General features: G+C 37.2%; 1 protein-coding gene across 1 annotated transcript in view; it reads left to right on the forward strand.

Annotated features, from left to right (window-relative positions):
* The window catches only part of LOC144979640 (uncharacterized), a 187410-nt gene that overhangs the window by 24801 nt on the left and 142609 nt on the right, over nucleotides 1-20000 (forward strand). The window contains exon 2 of the mRNA XM_078926458.1: nucleotides 19190-19557. Within this exon, the coding sequence (XP_078782584.1) occupies nucleotides 19244-19557 (314 nt within the window). The 5' untranslated portion in view covers nucleotides 19190-19243. The remainder of the gene's footprint in view (nucleotides 1-19189; nucleotides 19558-20000) is intronic.

Genomic DNA, 20000 nt, shown 5'->3' on the forward strand with positions numbered 1-20000 from the left:
CACAAATTCTGCTTTTGTGTTCCACTTTTCGAATCGAATTAATCTCTATCTTATCCGTATATTTGCAAATTTTCTGCACTTCAGAAATAAGACCATAACGCTTATGTCTGGACCGGTTGTTCGCAAATTCTGCCTTTGTGTTCCACTGTTCGATTAGAATTAATCTCTATTTTTTCCGTTTAGTTTGCAAAGTTTCTGCACTTTATAAATAAGACCATAGCGCTTATGTCTGGACCAGGCATTCGCAAATTCTGCTTTTGTGTTCCACTTTTCGAATCGAATTAATATCTAGTCTATCCGTTTATTTGCAAAGTTTCTGCATTTTATTAATAAGACCATAACGCTTATGTCTGGACCGGGCATTCGCAAATTCTGCTTTTGTGTTCCACTTTTCGAATCGAAATAACATCTAGTCTATCCGTTTATTTGCAAAGTTTCTGCACTTTATAAATAAGACCATAACGCTTATGTCTGGACCGGGCATTCGCAGATTCTGCTTTTGTGTTCCACTTTTCGAATCGAATGAATCTCTATCTTATCCGTTTATTTGCAAAGTTTCTGCACTTTATAAATAAGACCATAGCGCTTATGTCTGGACCGGGCATTCGCAAATTCTGCTTTTGTGTTCCACTTTTCGAATCGAATGAATCTCTATCTTATCCGTTTATTTGCAAAGTTTCTGCACTTTATAAATAAGACCATAACGCTTATGTCTGGACCGGGCATTCGCAAATTCTGCTTTTGTGTTCCACTTTTCGAATCGAATGAATCTCTATCTTATCCGTTTATTTGCAAAGTTTCTGCACTTTATAAATAAGACCATAACGCTTATGTCTGGACCGGGCATTCGTAAATTCTGCTTTTGTGTTCCACTTTTCGAATCGAATGAATCTCTATTTTATCCGTTTATTTGCAAAGATTCTGCACTTTATAAATAAGACCATGACGCTTATGTCTGGACCGGGTATTCGCAAATTCTCCTTTTGTGTTCCACTTTTCGAATCGAATTAATATCTAGTCTATCGGTTTATTTGCAAAGTTTCTGCATTTTATAAATAATAATAATTGTTCAAAATTTTACCTTACACCCGATATTACAAGTACAAGTGAGCCAGGTGAAGAAGATTGTCAAACAGTGTGACAGATGAAATAGGAAGAGAGAGAGAGAGGGAGGGAGAGAGGAGAGAGAGAGAGAGAGAGAGAGAGAGAGAGGAGAGAGAGAGAGAGAGAGAGAGAGAGGGTAAGAGAGAGAGAGATATTCGTTTTTTGTTCAAAATCTCTCTCTCTCTCTCTATCTCTCATTGCACAAGGTTGTGCTATTTACTACTATTTATCAAGAACAGCCAAGCTGGCAACCCAGTCTCTGTATAAACTAAGCAAGATGGCAACAGGGACCTCGCTCCTTATCCAATGCCGAAGCTTTAGTTTGAGTCAAACAGTTTTGTTAAAAAAAAACACCCAAAATAAGTTCGTGTCGTAAGTGATGGAAGTTGAAGTCGGCTTATTATAAAATCGTTTTTATGGTCTGTTTGGATTACCCTTTTTAAATAGAAAAAGTGAATATATCATAAACTTGAAGAATAGGCAAGCTAAATGAAATTTAAATTGACTGATTAAATGAGTACGCGAGGCTGAGTTGCGAACGACTACTGTGTTCCGACATTCCGATCCCAGTGTCATTCATGTTCACCGTACCGTGTTACTGTCTACACACTACACTGCATTGTTAGTGACTGGTCATGTCTTTTTTGTTTGTATGTTTTACGCAAGCTTAATAAAAATTAAATGAATACGTGAGGCAGAGTTGCGAACGACTCATGGGTTCCGACATTCCGATCCCAGTGTCAGTCATGTTCACCGTACTGTGTTACTGTCTACACACTACACGGCATTGTTAGTGACTGTAAATTGACCCATATTAAAAGAAACATACAAACAAAACAGGCATGACCAGTCACTAACAATGCCGTGTAGTGTGTAGACAGTAACACAGAATAATAATAGAAATGTTCAAAACAAAAACTAGATTCACTATTACGTGCCTGTAATGAAGTGCTTTCCACAAACCGTGAGCGAGAATGATGGTGGAGGTAATGGCAACCATGTGGGTTTGTTATTGTTTCCTACCTCCGTCAACCCGCGCATCCGGTTGCGCACCCACGCTGATTCTGACCAATTGGCTCGTCCTTATAGAGAAAATAATAATAACCCCTTCATAAGCTAGTCCGAAGCAGTGAACTGATTTTTATGTTTGGGAATTCCAACGAGTTATGTTACTCTTTCATTTGGTCATTATTTTATATGATATCTTTTACTGACATACCAATATACAGGTTATCACAGTCAGCACCTGCTGCTGGTCGTCTTAGGTTGGCGTCGTATGCAACTTTCTTAATTCTTATTATACTTTTGGCAAATTGGAGTTTTAGCAACACTAAAGCTCCGAAACCTCTGGACCAATCGTCCCCAAATGATGCACGGTGTGTCCAATTGACCTGAAAATAATTTGGGTGTATTATGAGATTGATTTAAACATCGTGATGATTTTATATAAAAATCAAATTTGTTTCTTCAAATACCATCGAAAACAGACGCCATCATTTTTAGCACATGGGTTATGTGCAGCGACATCATGGGTGAAAGTTCGCCGGATAAATCCGGCATGGTCGGATTTTTATTTTTGAAAAAGAGGTCTCGCCGTTTTTTTTTTTTTGTCTGGCCGGAATTCGAAAATGAAAAAAAACCGGCAACTGTCGCCATTTATATTTAGTAGTTTATATAATTAACCGCACTTCTGTTTTTTCCTCTTATTGGTAGTTGCAGGATTTTTATTTCTGAGCACCTGCCTTTGCAGGATTAATATCATTGAGTAACTTTCACCCATGAGCGACATCTATATGAAGTCCTAGGTTATGTGTCAATCTTCCGGTTAGCGAGTATGACAATGAGTTTGGAGTACTTGAATTGGATCAATACAAGGTAGTGGTTCCTCTCCTCATTTTGAATACAATTAATTTCTTAAAATCTATAATGGACGATTTTCCGTTCTTAACATTGGGAAAGAATTCTACGATCAGTGAGCGAAATGTATGAGATGTTAAATACATAATATATCTCTCCGTGCCCTAATAAAAGCTCATTGGATCTCTCTTACAAAGTTGAAAAATGTATATTTGCTATTAAGACAATAGAAATTGAGTTCAAAGCTTGTTCAACACCTGAAATAAAAATGTTGAGTTGATAGACTTATCATCACGTTCATTGCACGGGCATCGTTCATTATAGTTATAGGGACAGCTTTGCTTGTCATAATATTATATTTGAAAGAACTCTTAGGCTTTTAATACACTGTAATGGTTTTGGGTTGGCATTCCTACCTTGCTGGTTGATATACAGGGTAATGTAAATGTTGCTGCTCGAAGCTGGAAGAAATAAATAACAATTTGAAATTGAATGACAAAAGACAGATCAAGTGAACGTTTCGGGTTTCCTTCTATCAACAAAACAGGATGAATGAAACACTACAGATGAATGATTGTAAGGACCACACTATTTCCTGCCCATCAATGTTTTGTTTATTCATCTTAACAACGCCACTAGCACATTATCTCATTCATCTGCTGTAGTGTTTCATTCATCCTGTTTTGTTGATAAAAGGGAAATCCGAAACGTTGACTTGATCTGTTTTTGTAATTAATTAAATTACATTAAATTTCACATTGTTATTTCTATGTTTGATATACAGTTCGGCAATAGAAATGACTTTCATCATCGGTGGAAAGGGGGGGGGTATTTGATATTTACTATCCAGACCAATGAATGGTGACTAATTTTTATGTTTATGAATTCCCAATAAGTTACGTTGACTCATTCTTCTTTTCTCTCGGCGCTTATTTTATTGACTAGTCATTCATTACATGTGGGGTCAGAGTCAGTAGTCTGTAGTGTCGTGGCCAGCCGTCATGGGCTGCTGTTGTTGTTGTCATGCGGCTGTGATGACGGTCATTTATTTGTCCATCAGAATCTGTCGAGGTGAGACGGCCGTAATGACCCTCGACGTATAACGCCTGATTTAATCCCATTATTACTGAGTGGCATTGACGGTGGATAATAATAATATGTGGCTGGTGGACAATCTTGCCGTACTCTGGAAAAAAACAAACAAACCCATATTATTTTAAAATTTGGCCAGTAAACTCGTCCTTCAAATTATATCGATCGATTTAAATGACCTTCATCTTGGCTTAAAAAAACCTCTCAAACCTGGGACTTCGCGGCAAAGTCCCAGGTTTGAGAGTTGTTTTTGTTGTTGTTGTTGTTGTTGTTGTTGTTGTTGTTGTTGTTGTTATTGTTGCCAAGATGAGGGTCGTTTATATTGATCGATATTTGAAGTAGGACGAGTTTTCTGGCTAAATTTTAAAATATTATGGCTTTTTCCAGAGTACGGCAGAATCGTATTGGAGACGGGGATCACTGTTAATCTATTTAAAACTACCGAATTTATGTTTAAGCCTTATTTGTTTAGTCTTTATAGCAAGAATAACCATTTTCGTCATAAAAGAAAGAAAAATAACAAAAACAAAACAAACAAACAAACAAAAACAAAAAACAAAAAACAAACCAAACCCCAAAACAAACAAACAAACAAAAACAAAAAACAAAAAACAAACCAAACCCCAAAACAAACAACAACAACAACAGCAAATTGAAAGCGACTCGAGGTACATTGGTACTCCAGATGTATCTATGTTGCTGTTTTTGATGAAACGGGCCAATATTAATTTGGTGTCAGATGCGAGTATGATCTTAACATTATTGCATGTGACGACTTAGTTAAGTCGCTAATGCTCCACGGTGATATTATGGGACTTTCTTGTAGCTGTAGGGCACCTTTTCTTTTTTGATATATAAGAGAGAGAGAGAGAGAGAGAGAGAGAGAGAGAGAGAGAGAGAGAGATAGAGATTGAGAGAGAGAGAGAGAGAGATCACTACTACTATTATTATTATTATTATTATTATTATTATTATTATTATTATTATTATTATTATTATTATTATTATTATTATTGTTATTATTATTATTATTATTATTATTATTATTATTATTATTATTATTATTATTATTATTATTATTATTATTATTATTATTATTATTATTAATATTGGAGGATTCAACAACAACACACTCACACACACATACACACATACACACACACACACACAGGCGCACAACTGTTGCTCTTCTGTCGTGACGTCATCGCGAGTAGTATCCAATTGCCCACCTGTCCCTTGAAGACGCTCCAACGACCCTTGACCTTTCTTATGGTTGATTTAACGTCATTATCTTGAGATACCAAAATAAAAATAAAAATGACTTTCATAAGGCGTGCGTATGGGACACCACAGACTACTGTATTATGGGGGACACTGACTGGCCATATTCATCGTCGTCACAGTATCAGTAACGTTGGAGATAGCATTTCCATGCTATTGACGCTTCTTTTTGTTTGTTCCAGTTCCAGGTTTCTGAACTATCTCCCTCACACAACCTGTGGTCTGGTATCCATTCATTCTCATTGACCTTTCACACCATCACAACATTTTTGGTTTCAATGACTTCCCCAGGACAATCGGTATACTGTCAAAACAACACATTCACAGAAACAAGACATCCGACAAAATCAGCCCATTTTGATTTAAACCCCCCCCCCCTCCCCCACCCCAACACCAATAGGACCAGTCTCAAGCTTTATACAGAGGGAAATCCCCTTAATATGCTCAAAACGATTGACAAGGGTTCCCAAGCCAAAAGCACCGCTTAACATCTATAATGAGACAGAACATAACATGACGTCTGTTACTATTTTTTTTTTTTTTGTCCAACAGAGACAACGTTCTTACCGACTATGTACGACTTGGCGTCGCTCACAGCGAGGACCGACGAGCGAATGTTATACATACCATAAACCTCAAAGCCGAGAAGTCCCAGGTTTGAGCTTTATTGCCAAGTTGAGGAGGGTCATTTGAATCGATCGATATTTGAAGGACGAATAATCTGGTCGAAATTCGAATTTTTAAATACGTGTCTTTTCAGGGTATGGCGGTTTACTGGTTAAAACCATTACAGTGTTTGTAGTCATTGAATAATAACAAACACCAACCTTCTTATGAGGACCGTTGCTTATCAAATTAATTAATGACCAAATAAGAATGGGGGATGATGATGGTTGTAATGACGATTATAATGATAATGATACTGGTAATGGCCATCGTTCGTTATCGCCTTGTCACCATTTTGTCGTGTCCGGCAACAATGGGAGCGATCTATATTACCTTTCCATGTGCTCGAGGTCATTGGTCACATTTGAATATGTGCTCAAAATGACCCACATAGTGAAAAGTGTTCACAATTTGAGAAATATCCATCATCACAATTGGTCATTTTGCTCAGCGTGACTCCTGGGCATGTTTACAACTTTCTTAAACACAGCAGCGTATTTACTACATCTATTGATAAATGTCCAATCGTTGTACAGCAACAAATCATGTGACCGATGACTAGGTTGGACGTTAACATGAATTAAGATCGCCCCCATTAAAACGGTTGACACAGAGACTTGATATTCGCTTTCCATTCTCGTCAATGAAATTATGATCGATATGAATCAGGAATAACTTTGCATGTCCGACTTCAATATATCGATAAAAAGAGGCGAAGAGCAAATTTCGACATGGTCGTGAAAAAGTAAAGATTAATATGGATGGATCGATGGATGGGTGGGTGGATGGATTGATGAATGGATGGATGGATGTATGAATGGATGGATGGAAGGAAGGAAGGATGGATGGACGGATGGTCTGTTTTAACCACAAGTTTTTTTTTTTTAAACCCCCCCCCCCCCAAAAAAAAAAAAAAAAAAAAAACAACATATCAAACAAGAAAGAAACAACTCAAACAAACAAACAAAATAAAACAAAGCAAAACAAAAAAATTACTTGAGGTAAAGCGCAGTTATCACTAAACGTGCTGACAGCAGGTTACAAAATCACCTCTCAACACCACAAACATAATCCATAACCCATAGCACTCAACCATTTACAAATATTATATCGGAACCTATTCCCCTGGTATTCACTATTATCATTTATTTTTACAATGAGTCTGCGTTTTCTGATACACCCATACGTTCTTACTGCTACAAATAATATTAATTTGTACTGTTTTTTGGTAGTGACTTCTCCCGCATCCACTCCTCTGCCTGTCTTCTCTGAAAACTACAAATTTTTAACATTCCACGTTGGCATGTCTACTTAAAATTATTATTTTTTATTAAAGTCACCTCTCACCAACACAAACATAAGAAATCATGATCCATAACACACCCCTACCTCTTCCTTGCCCACTCTTCTCTCGTCACACAAAAACCACTCTTATCAACTCCTATCATTCCTGCATTATCATCCATCAACTCTAATTAGATATGACGTAATGATGGCCTATGTTGGCCCTACACAACAACTGAAATCACATGGTTTCATATAACTGACCACCACCACCACCACCACCATCATCATCATCATCGTCCGCACACGACAGCTTGTATCTGACTCTGTAGGGGCCAATTTCTTCAATTTCTCCCAGTTCTCCTCCCCGCCCCCCAGCAGCAAGTCAAGAAGGCTACTTCGGTCGACTTGACACTAATGACAACAAGACATTTGAGATAAATAGCTGTGGTCTCATCGCCTCTCCTTGAGCGGTTCCGTCTTGGTTACATTACATAGGCTAAATTTTTAATTCAGAAAAGTGAGTGGAGCAGGCACTTATGTTGGTAACAACAAGATATGAAGTGAGTAGAAAAGTGCCAGAAGACAATAGAGAATAAAAATTTTTTTCGCGGCGGCGGTGGGGTTTGAACCTGCGACCTTATTGGTACGACAACTCCGCCTGGCAGGTAAGAGCGTGGCTCTACCGTGTGAGCTATCCACGAACACACAAAATATTCGTTTCAAACCCAAAGTCATTTCTAGATCCCTCTCTCACCCACTTCTTGAGATCGCCGATTCGTTCGCCACCATCGCGAAGTAATTTTGACCAGCAGTTAAGCTTAATAGCCAATATTCTCATCACAAACATATAACATAGAAACGATTGAGACATTGAGTATGCTCCGGTGTATGGGGTGAATTTTTAATTCAGAAAAGTGAGTGGAGCAGGCACTTATGTTGGTAACAACAAGATATGAAGTGAGTAGAAAAGTGCGTGAAGACAATAGAGAATAAAAAAATTTTTCGCGGCGGTGGTGGGGTTTGAACCTGCGACCTTATTGGTACGACAACTCCGCCTGGCAGGTGAGAGCGTGGCTCTACCGTGTGAGCTATCCACGAACACACAAAATATTCGTTTCAAACCCAAAGTCATTTCTAGATCCCTCTCTCACCCACTTCTTGAGATCGCCGATTCGTTCGCCACCATCGCGAAGTAATTTTGACCAGCAGTTAAGCTTAATAGCCAATATTCTCATCACAAACATATAACATAGAAACGGTTGAGACATTGAGTATGCTCCGGTGTATGGGGTGAATTTTTAATTCAGAAAAGTGAGTGGAGCAGGCACTTATGTTGGTAACAACAAGATATGAAGTGAGTAGAAAAGTGCCAGAAGACAATAGAGAATAAAAATTTTATTATTATTATTATTTTTATAAGTGCCTGCTCCACTCACTTTTCTGAATTAAAAATTCACCCCATACACCGGAGCATACTCAATGTCTCAATCGTTTCTATGTTATATGTTTGTGATGAGAATATTGGCTATTAAGCTTAACTGCTGGTCAAAATTACTTCGCGATGGTGGCGAACGAATCGGCGATCTCAAGAAGTGGGTGAGAGAGGGATCTAGAAATGACTTTGGGTTTGAAACGAATATTTTGTGTGTTCGTGGATAGCTCACACGGTAGAGCCACGCTCTCACCTGCCAGGCGGAGTTGTCGTACCAATAAGGTCGCAGGTTCAAACCCCACCACCGCCGCGAAAAATTTTTTTTATTCTCTATTGTCTTCTGGCACTTTTCTACTCACTTCATATCTTGTTATTACATAGGCTACAACTTCGGCCTGTTTGCAACTACTGGATACACAAACATCTGTCCACGTTACTGATTTTTGTTCCTCTCAAGTTATAGAAACGAACCAGGCGGAGTTGTCGTACCAGTAAGGTTGCGGGTTCGAGTCCCCATCGCCGTCGCGAAATTTTTATTATCTATTTATTGTCTTCTGCACTTTCCTACTCCCTTCATTTCTTGTTATTAAAAAAAAAGAAAAGAATATTACAGCTTAACTCACTCAACCCTAACACCGACTATATCCGTAGTTCACCTGGGTTATTTTTACCCCATGCCTATTTATTACATTTTTCTGAGACAAATTATAGGCGTTGTGTCAAAGCTAATGTTTTTAGGTTTTGCATGGTAATGGTAGTTGAAGAAAATATCTATGGACATGCTTATTTTTTAAGACATTTTTTCCCCATTTGGAAAAGTAGCAAAAATCTCTAGCACTGAGTGAGTGAGAAAAAAAAAAAAGCACACACACACACACACACACACACACACAGACACACACACACACACAGAACTACTCTGCCGTACCCAATCAGGAGGTCTGAGATCTGTGAAGTTCGATCTCAAGACGAGGCAGGCTGATTTTTTTTCGGAAGGTTTATTTTTTCTTGTGGTTTTTTTCCCTTATGCTTTGTCTCGGCACTGTGTCATGACCATACACACCTTTTCAAATCTGTACATTTTGCTTGCTGTGGTATCGATATATAGATAGTATGCACTTGGCTAAGAAGCTCATAACATTGCCATCCGGAAGTATAACGGACCAATACACAAAACTGTGTGTATCCATGAACGTTTATAGATAGAATGCGGTTGGCCAAGGAGTTCACAACATTGCCATCCGGAAGTATAACGGACCTACACACAAACTCTGTGTAACCATGAACTTTTATAGTCTGGTTAATACAGTTTAGTGAGAACAACTCACAAACGCGGATGGCAAAAACAATAACAAAGGCCTGAGTGACGTCATCTGCATACTATCTATACAGTTCAGTGAGCAATACTCATAAACGCGGAGTCAAAAAACAATAACAAAGACCTGAGTGACGTCATCTGCATACTATCTATATATACATGAGGCTGTGCTCAAAGATAATTTTTGTGACACACACAAGAACTTACACACACACACACACACACACTCACACACACACAAAACAAAAACAAAAACAAAACACATATATACACGCCCATCCTAATCATCAATATTATTCTACAGAGCTGTGGAAAATTTGGGTTTCATATAATTAAAAAAAAAAAAGATAATGTTGATAATAATTAGGTCATACTTTATCGTCCCTTCGAGAATCTTGTCCTTCTATTTTGTCGGTGATAGACTGTCGTTTTTTTTTTTTTTTTTTTTTTTTCCTGGGGTTATTTTCTTTTTCATTATTTAACCAAGAGATGCTGATGAAAACGAGAATTTCCAATGGTTTAGCGATATCATTTAACTCTCTCCTTACCAGCCATTTTCAGAATTGTCCCTGAAATTTCCCACCCACCCAACACAAAAATATATATTTCTTACTCAAATAGAAAAGCAACAAGTACATTCTATACATACGACTATTTCTGTTCAGCAAATTGAGCTCAACAACACATTGTCCAGTTTCATAGCCATAACAAAACATTTTCTTTTATATTTTGTGATGCACAAAAGAAATTAGAATGAGATAAATGTTGGTTGCATCGTAACGTTTGTGACGATTTTCCCATGCATGCTAAGAAGAGGGTTAATATAATTTGTATATTTTTGTATCCAAGCTTACAAAACGGATCCTTTGGCACAGCTTTGTATTTAGCTGGTACAGGTCGTAACAACGTATACTAGACACAGATTTATAGATAGAAGATATCCAGCAAGCGTCTTTTTGCCTTTACTAATCAGGATTATATTATATGACTTGTGGTGCGAAATGCGTGTCACTTCGATAAATTGCCTCATTCTTTTCTTTAACCCTCTCCTAACCAGCCATTTTCAGAATTTCCCCAAAATTTCACATCCACAGCACACAAATAGTTTTTTCTTACTCCAACAGATAAGCAACAAATACATTCAAAGCATAATATTGATCAGCAAAATGAACTCTACAACACAGTGTCACGTTTTTTATAGCTAAAATAAAACATTTTTCTTTAAATTTTGTGATTTACAAACGAAATCTGAAGGATAAAAGTGCTGGTTGAATCGTAAAGAATGTGAGAATTTTCCTATGGTTGGTAGGGAGAGGGTTATAGGCGCCGCGCTCTAACGAGCACAGCACGATGTTTTATGTATTACACCAAAGGACAGATTCAATAGCGAAAACCATGCTCTATGAGAATCTAGTATTTTATATATTTGTGATTCTGGGTTTTCAAGTCTATACTATGTGGTCTTATGGTATGGCACTCGCTTTCGGATCGGAAGGTCCTGGGTTCGAGCATCGCCCGGCACATAGTTGAGTCATTGAAAAAGGGTCTTTTTTCTCACACCGTGCTAAGGTGTAAAATGAGTGCCTGGCCGTTAACAGCGTTGTCTTTGTCCGGAAAATAATGTAATATCGCCTAACAGACGTCATGTCTCCTTCTCAAAGCCCTCTCCGATAGATATGCTCCTTCTACGTGTACGCGTTGCTGTGGTCAGGCACCCTTTGTAAAGCGCTTTGAGCACATTGAGTGGATATTGCACTATATATATATATATATATATATATATATATATATATATATATATATATATATATATATATATATATATATATAGCTCAAGTCTTGGATTGTATATTACTTGGGTTCCATCTATAACTACAATGGCCCACATCTAGCATCGTGTAATCTATCTTGGCACCCCATGGTGACTTGTGTGTGTGTGTGTGTGTGTGTGTATGTGTGTGTGTGTTATCAGATGTCTTGCGCCGACACTTATCTCACCAGATTTGATTGCATGCCCCGCTGACCCCGTGCTGTATGCTCACTTTAATGAGTGAGTACCTACGTTAGTCCATTGCTACTACTTTTTCGTCGTAGCAATTATTTTTTTCTATATTTCCTTCTCCTTTTCTTTCCCTCTTTCACCCCCTTTCGTTTTTTTCCTTCTATCTATCTATCTATCTATCTATCTATCTATCTATCTATCTATCTATCTATCTATCTATCTATCTATCTATCTATCTATCTATCTCCACTCACTTTTCTGAACAAGAGAAACTTTGTGATGGGACCATAGCAAACTAGAGATGTGCAGCTCGAGTGACCATGTCTTTTGACTCTTTTCTAACCAATATAAACCCCGACTTCACGCGTGGACAACCCGCTCAATGTTAAAGCGTGAGTTTCTTCATACTGTTTGGGTGAATAATTCAATTAATCATCGTCATCGTCGTCGTTATCTATAGCTCGAGTGCTTATCATTATCGCGCAGGGTCAGTAGCCCATTTCCTTCTGATTGCCCGGGGACCCAGGGATTCCCTGTGGTTTGATTAATGACGTAACGTTGTTGATGTTAGGAATTCCCTATTACGTCATACACATTATCGTCGTATCGAGTCATTTTATTATTTTGTCAAATTTGATTGGCGGATTTAGTGTATGTTGGGGCTGGTGGATTGAGAATTGAGATTGGTTGCCCAAATTCTTAGATTGGTAATCAAAAATGAATTTTATCAATTATCTATCTAGTTAAAAACGCATAATTCATTCCATGTACACGAAACTGGTTTTACGTGAAAGTGATTGTTTTTCAATTACGATTCAGTGTTTCTTTCTTTTTCTCTTCCTTCTTTTTTTGTTGTTCTTCTCTTCTTTTATTTTCCTATATGTGGAACTGCCTACAGTATTGATTCAGATCCTCGTTTAACGTTGCAATAATATTCCATTCTAGTTTTGACTCAAGCTATCGTTGAGTTGTGACGTGGAAGTTACATATTTATTGTTTCAAATCTTACAATGACTGTTGGTTCTTCTATGTTAATGTGACGCATCATATCAAAACGATATTATTTTGGGGTAAATCTGATGTATTGATTAAATTCTGAGCTTAAATGATAAAATTTTAATGAAAATAATAACTTTCTTTGAGGAGAGTTAGTGTTGTATGTCTTCACCTTCGCAAATCTTAATTTTCCAATTTTGTTCAAAATGATTTAAAACTCAAATTTCCTCTTCTTGATCATTCCGGCATAAATACTGACCTGTTAAAAATAAAATCTATGTGCCTCGATGGGGATAACATCAAGACGAACAGTGTGTTAGTTAAAATTAAAGAAGAATATCTTCGAGGTGATTGGTATCTTTGTCGTGGCTGTTGCTTTTCATGTGATCATCGCAACGGGGTTTTATTCTATGGTATGACATTTTAATTTCTTTTACTCATCTTTCTATTCTTCGTGGTATGAGCGTGGAAAGAATGATTGATTGAATATAAGAATGAATGATTGAATGAATGAATGAATGAACGAAAGAATGAAGGAGAGCTACTCGGGCCAACACCTCTTCAGCCTACATGACGTGACGCTACTGGATTTAGATATACAGGGATTTTTGTCCAAGGTGCGAAGGGCACGCGTTGAATAGAAAAGGGAGCCTCTCAGTCAATGTTTGCAGACGACTTAACAAGATTTCACGCCATTTTGGTCGCCCCAAGTCGTCATCGGCCAGTTGTTTATTTTTAATCCTGATAGAGATTTCGGATTTTCATTCTGTCCAGCAGAACGCAATGGTCAGTTTTGAATGGATGTTTGTTTTGAAATGTCCAGAGATGTATAGGTTTTATTGTAGGACAGGGGATAGTGTTCTGATGATGTTGACATTAAAATTTTTGGGTGTTCGTCCAGTCTGAGTATTTTGGATTCGAGGCTACGAAGGGGATGTAACTTCTTTATGACATTATTTTGGGTTAGAGATTTTTGTTATTGTGTGGAAAGTAGCAGAGGTGACGACTAAATATGAAGCGTGGATGTTGAAGAGGGTGGGGAGAGGTTGTGATTGTGGATTGATTGACTAAACAAAGAAAGGGGGGGGGGGGTTATTGTGTGTGTGTGTGTGTGTGAGAGAGAGAGAGAGAGATAGATAGATAGATAGATAGATAGATAGATAGATAGATAGATAGATAGATAGATAGATAGATAGATAGGTAGATATAGTGAGAGAGAGAGAGAGAGAGAGAGAGAGAAAGAGAGAGAGAAAGAGAGAGAGAGAGAAAGAGAGAGAGAGAGAGAGAGATGAATGATGATGGTGATGATTCTTCTTCTTCTTCTTCTTCTTCTTCTTCTTCTTCTTCTTCTTCTTCTTCTTCTTCTTCTTCTTCTTCTTCTTCTTCTTCTTCTTCTTCTTCTTCTTATTATTATTATTATTATTATTATTATTATTATTATTGTTTTATTGTGATAAAGGAAAATTCAATTCCCCGAATAAATAGACAATTTTTTGTTTTGTTTTGAACAATACGTTTCTAATCAAGTTTTAAAGTCGTAATCCTTTCACTTGAGCAATTTTTGCTATATTCTCTTCTTTACAATCTGCCCTCAGCAGCTTAATATTATGAGATCTGTTGTATTTCATGGAGCGCATGTGAAGTTCGGTCATCTTTTTTAAAAGGATCTTTTATAAGGATTTATGTTTAATTCTCTCACCAAAATGACTGAGAGATCTTCAATCAGTCGTGTAGATGCTGAGTGCTTTGCTAAGAAACTCACATTACTATCAGGATATATAGATAGTATGCAGATGACGTCACTCAGGCCTTTGTTATTGTTTTTTTGCCATCCGCGTTTATGAGTAATTCTCACTGAACTGTATTAACCTGACTATAAACGTTCGTGGATACACACAGTTTTGTGTGCTGGTCCGTTATACTTCCGGATGGCAATGTTATGAGCTTCTTAGCCAAGGGCATACTATCTATAGATAGAATGAAAATGCCGTCACTGAGGTCTTTGTTATTGTTTTTTTATATTTTTTTTTAAATGTTTTTTTTTTTGCCATTCCGTTTATGAGTAGGTCTCGCAAACCTGTGGTTACTCATAGTTTTGTGTGTTGGTCCGTAATATTTCCGGATGGCAATATTGTGAGTTTCTTAGCCAAGCTCACACTATCAAAAGATAGTATGCGCTTGGCTAAGCTAAAAGAAGTTCATAACATTGCCATCCGGAAGTTTAACGGACCAACACACAAAACTATGTGTAACCATGAACTTTTATAGTCTGGATAATATCGTTTAGAGTGTATTACTCATAAATGTGGATGGCAAAAAACAATAACAAAGACCAGAGTGACGTCAACTTCATTCTATCTATAACGGACCAACACACAAAACTCTGTGTAACTTTTATAGTCTGGTTAATAGAGTTGAGTGAGATCTACTCATAAGCATGGATGGCAAAAAACAATAACAAAGACCTGAGTGACGTCAACATTCAAAAAGTGATGCGTTGAGTAATTGATTAATTAATTCATTCATTTATTCTTTTGTCGTAATATTACTTTTGGTGAACAAATCCAATGCTTTCGTTGATTTAAGCAGGCTAAAATCTTGATCTTTGATCTTTTAAAATTAATTTTTGTTGTTGTTTTGTTTCTTAATGCTGACGATATTATGACCTAAACGTGTCGTAAGCGTAATCCACGTCCGTTTGAAAACATATCTACATAATATAAACAAACGAAAGATTCTCATTTGGGTACTGAGATGTGTAATAGCAATCAATGACATGCTTCAAATTCTGTCGTATTCTGAAAGAAAAACAATAGCAAACAAATCTTTTTTTTAAAAGCAAGCAAACAAACAAACAAGCAAGAACTCTTGGGTATAATATAAAATTTTGACCAGAAAAGTCGTCCTGAAATATAATATGTAGGATTTTTCTGGACAACATTTAAATCACGTGTTTTTCTGTTTGTTTTGTTTTGTTTTTAATTTCTTACTATTTTAGTTTGTCTTATATATATATATATATATATATTATATATATATATATATATATATATATATATATATATATATATATATATATATATATATATATATTGGTTCATTTAGTAAACAAATAAAAAGAAAAAGATAAAATAAATCAATGTGTAGTAATACTTTTTCATCAGTTACGGGGCTGTGACTGTGATGGGACTAATGGACACACGTTTGCATCTCCTTTGAGTGCTAATGTCCTCATGCCAAACAATCGTTTCAGGAGTGACACCATTGTGGTCCCAAACAGCCAATATAATGCTATGTTGTCCATTTAGCCATACTGGGTTGGTGGATTGTTGTAAGTTTGAATGAATGGGACTGAGTCACTGAATGGAAGAAACGCCAAGAAGGCGATTGATTGAATGATGGGTTGGGCCAGTTGTTTGTTGTTGACTCGACGAATAAGATTCCGGTTAAAAAATAGTTTATTGGTGATATGCGTTCATGTAAAATACTCACCAGTTTTCCCCACCAGATTAATAATACAAACATACAAGTCTGTGTGCAACATTTCACGTTTATAGATACAATGAAGATGCTGTCACTCGGGTCTTTGTTATTGTTTTTTTTTTTTTTTGGTCATCCATGTTTATGATTAATTTTCACTAAAGTGTATTAACCAGACTATATGGTTTCACATCGTTTTATGTGTTGGTCCGTTCTATTTCCGGATGGCAATGTTGTGAGTTATTTAGTCAAGCGCACACTATAGATAGTGTGACCTTGGCCAAGAGGCTCATATCATTGTCATCCGGAAATATAAAAGACCAACACACAAAACGATGTGTGACCTTGAAGTTTTTAGTTCGGTTAATACCGTTTAATGAGAATTACTCATAAACACGGATGGCAAAAAGCAATACCAAAGACCCGAGTGACGTCAACTGTAGTCTGATTGTGAGAGACGTGAGTGAGAACGTATCAGCCAACTGCTGGTCGTGGTCTTCAAACAATAATAAAAAACTGTTTGACGTTAACTCAATTCATTCAATTGGATTTCCAGGTTTTTGGGCGAAACTTTCCGTTAAATTGCTTTAAAAAAAAAAAAAAAAAAAAAAAAAAAATATATATATATATAATATATATATATATATATATATATATATATATATATATATATATATATATATATATATATATATATATATATATATATATATATATATTATATTATATATATAATATATAAATAAGAATAAATGGATAGTAAGATTATTTTACTTTTTAACCAAAGACACGAGAGAGAGAGAGAGAGAGAGAGAGAGAGAGAGAGAGAGAGAGAGAGAGAGAAGAGAGAGAGAGAGAGAAGAGAGAGAGAGAGAGAGAGAGAGAGAGAGAGAGAGAGAGAGAATGGGGGGGGGGGGGGGGAAGAGAAAAAAAGAAAACTCGACGATATCTTGTCCGAGCTTTTTTTCTTCCTGAACTATTTTCCCTTCCAGCGCTGCAGTTCATAGCAATTCTCTCTCATTGTCAATCCAATAAGGCTCATTCTTCCCTTTATTTAACCAGTATTCTCCTTAGGCAGAATTCACGATCGAACATGGCTTTTGCTTTTTGATTTTTTTAAATCATATTTTTATTTATAAAAATGTCCTGTGCATGCGTAACATTGGTTTATCAGGTTTACACTTTAATTACAGTAATCAATATAATAATTATGATAATGGTTATGGTCGGCGAAGACGACGACGACGACGATGATGAGGGTCAGTGATGTGATTTAATATCCTGTGTAAATCTCTTCTATGCCTCATTCTTTTTCTTCTTTTTCACTTCCGAGTTGTTTTATTTTCTGAGGAAAAGTTAAAAGTTAATGCTCAAATTTACTCCCCTCTAATTTTCTCCTTTTCTTTCATTCCTTATTCATTAACGCTTTCTTTCTTCGTTTTCCTCCTTTTCCTCTTTCTCCTCCTCTTCCTCTTCCTCCTCCTCCTTTACTTCTTTTCGAATCTCTCTCAAGACAGTACTCTTAAAAAGTCTGTCCATCATATTTTATTATCTTTTCCTATTTACCAATATCCGTAATGCAACAACATTCTATAGATAGAACGAAGATGACGTCACTCTGGTCTTTGTTATTGTTTTATTTTCTTGCCATCCATGTTTATGAGTAATTCTCACTAAACTGTATTAACCAGACTATAAACGTTCAAGATTACACATACTTTTGTGTGTTGGTCTGTTTTATCTCCGGTTGGTCCGTTTTATTTCCGGATGGCAATGTTATGAGTTTCTTAGCCAAGCGCACAGCATCTATATTCTATTCCTCCTGAGCCCTTACTTACTATATCTTCCGGCTCATCTTTACGCCTCGGGGATAGGAGATCCTAATGCTACAACAACACCATCAAGGAATAGGCGTGATATTTCAATTAGAGGCCAGTGCAATATCTGTCATATCGTTAATCTATGAGGGATGGACCCCAGCTGATCCCTTTATCATAGTTATCCTTATCCCATAGATAGGAGATAGGATTCAGGGGAAAGAGTTCCGAGGATTGGGGGGGGGGGGGGGGGGGGGGGGGGGGGGGGGTGCGCAGCGAGCATCATCACCCGTATAGGGTGTTACTGGCTGCTGTTTGTGTGATGTTAGTTTGATGAGGGTGTAAGTGTGTGTTCGTGTTTGTTGGGATGGACGCTGAGATGAGGAGGGGGAAGGTGGAGACAAGAGATATTGCATTGTTTGTCTTAAAAGTGCATTTTGTTGTTTTTACTGGGTTTTGTTGTTGTTGTTGTTGTTGTTTTACTGCTGCAACGATGTTGATGATGTTGGTGGTGACGCGATGACGATGATTATGGTGTTAATGATGATTATGATGATGATGAGTTGGAGGAGGAGATGGGTTGGATTTGTAGAATACACCGTGTGGTCTTGTGGTGTGACACACATCTTCGGATCGATAGGTTAGGTCCCTGGTGAGGGAGGTGCAAAGTTTAGTCCTTCGAAAAGGCTCTTTGCTCCCAGACAGTTGGCTTCCGACCAATAGGTTCCTGGTTCGAATCAAGTGTAAAATGAATACCTAGAAAATAACAGTATTCTCTTTGTGGTGATGCCTAATCCTTTTACTACGTTTCACTCATATTTTAAAAAAAAATAATAATCTCTCTTCTGTATTTTCAGATATATTTCCAAATTCTGATTGAAAACAATCAGACAAATTCTATAATACCAACCATGTCCTTACGACGCGATCGTATGGATACTTTGGAGCAAGGTGAGGAATCGGACACAAGTGACCAAGAATCCGACTTAGAAGCCAGCCTGCTGGATCCTGATGACCCTCATACATTTGGGTACCACTGTGACCCATCCGGAGACCCACAAGGTGATAATGGCTACAATCCTAGTTACCACGACCCCCAGCGGGGTCTCATCAGTCCTTATAAAAGACTCCGGGTGGACGACAGCCAGACTGATCAAGGAAATGCCTCCTGTTCTGTCTCGATGGAGTCACAAGGAGGAGAAGGAGAAGCCCACAGTCTACTAAGGTGTGTATAGAAAAGATGATATTTTGGAATAGGCACGGTTTTATGGTCTTGTGGTTTGACACTCAGCTTTTGTCCTATAGGTTACTGGTTTCAGTCCCGCTTTGCTTGTTGCAAAGTTGTGTCCATGTAAAAGGTTCTTTGGTCGCATTCTGTCACTTTACTCATGTGTCAAATAGGTACCTGGCTGGTAACAGTGTGATCTTGGTTGGAAAAAAAAATGTTTTTATTTTAATAACGCCTTGATGGTCGTTCTACATATGAAGTGTTGTGTTGGATTGGTAACCTTTGTAAAGCCATTTAGGCACCCTTAGTGCATATTGCGCTGAGAAGAAAATATAATGGAGATGATTCCCAGCTGCCAATGACATACACAGTGTCATATAACTCTTTTTTGTAATATAAAAATTGTAATCTTATAGTTTTGTTGTAATTTTATAGTTTAT

Source organism: Berghia stephanieae, chromosome 9 (genome assembly GCF_034508935.2).
Source record: "Berghia stephanieae isolate SIO BIC M18660-M18661 chromosome 9, UCSD_Bste_1.3, whole genome shotgun sequence".
Classification (NCBI taxonomy): Eukaryota; Metazoa; Mollusca; class Gastropoda; order Nudibranchia; family Aeolidiidae; genus Berghia; species Berghia stephanieae.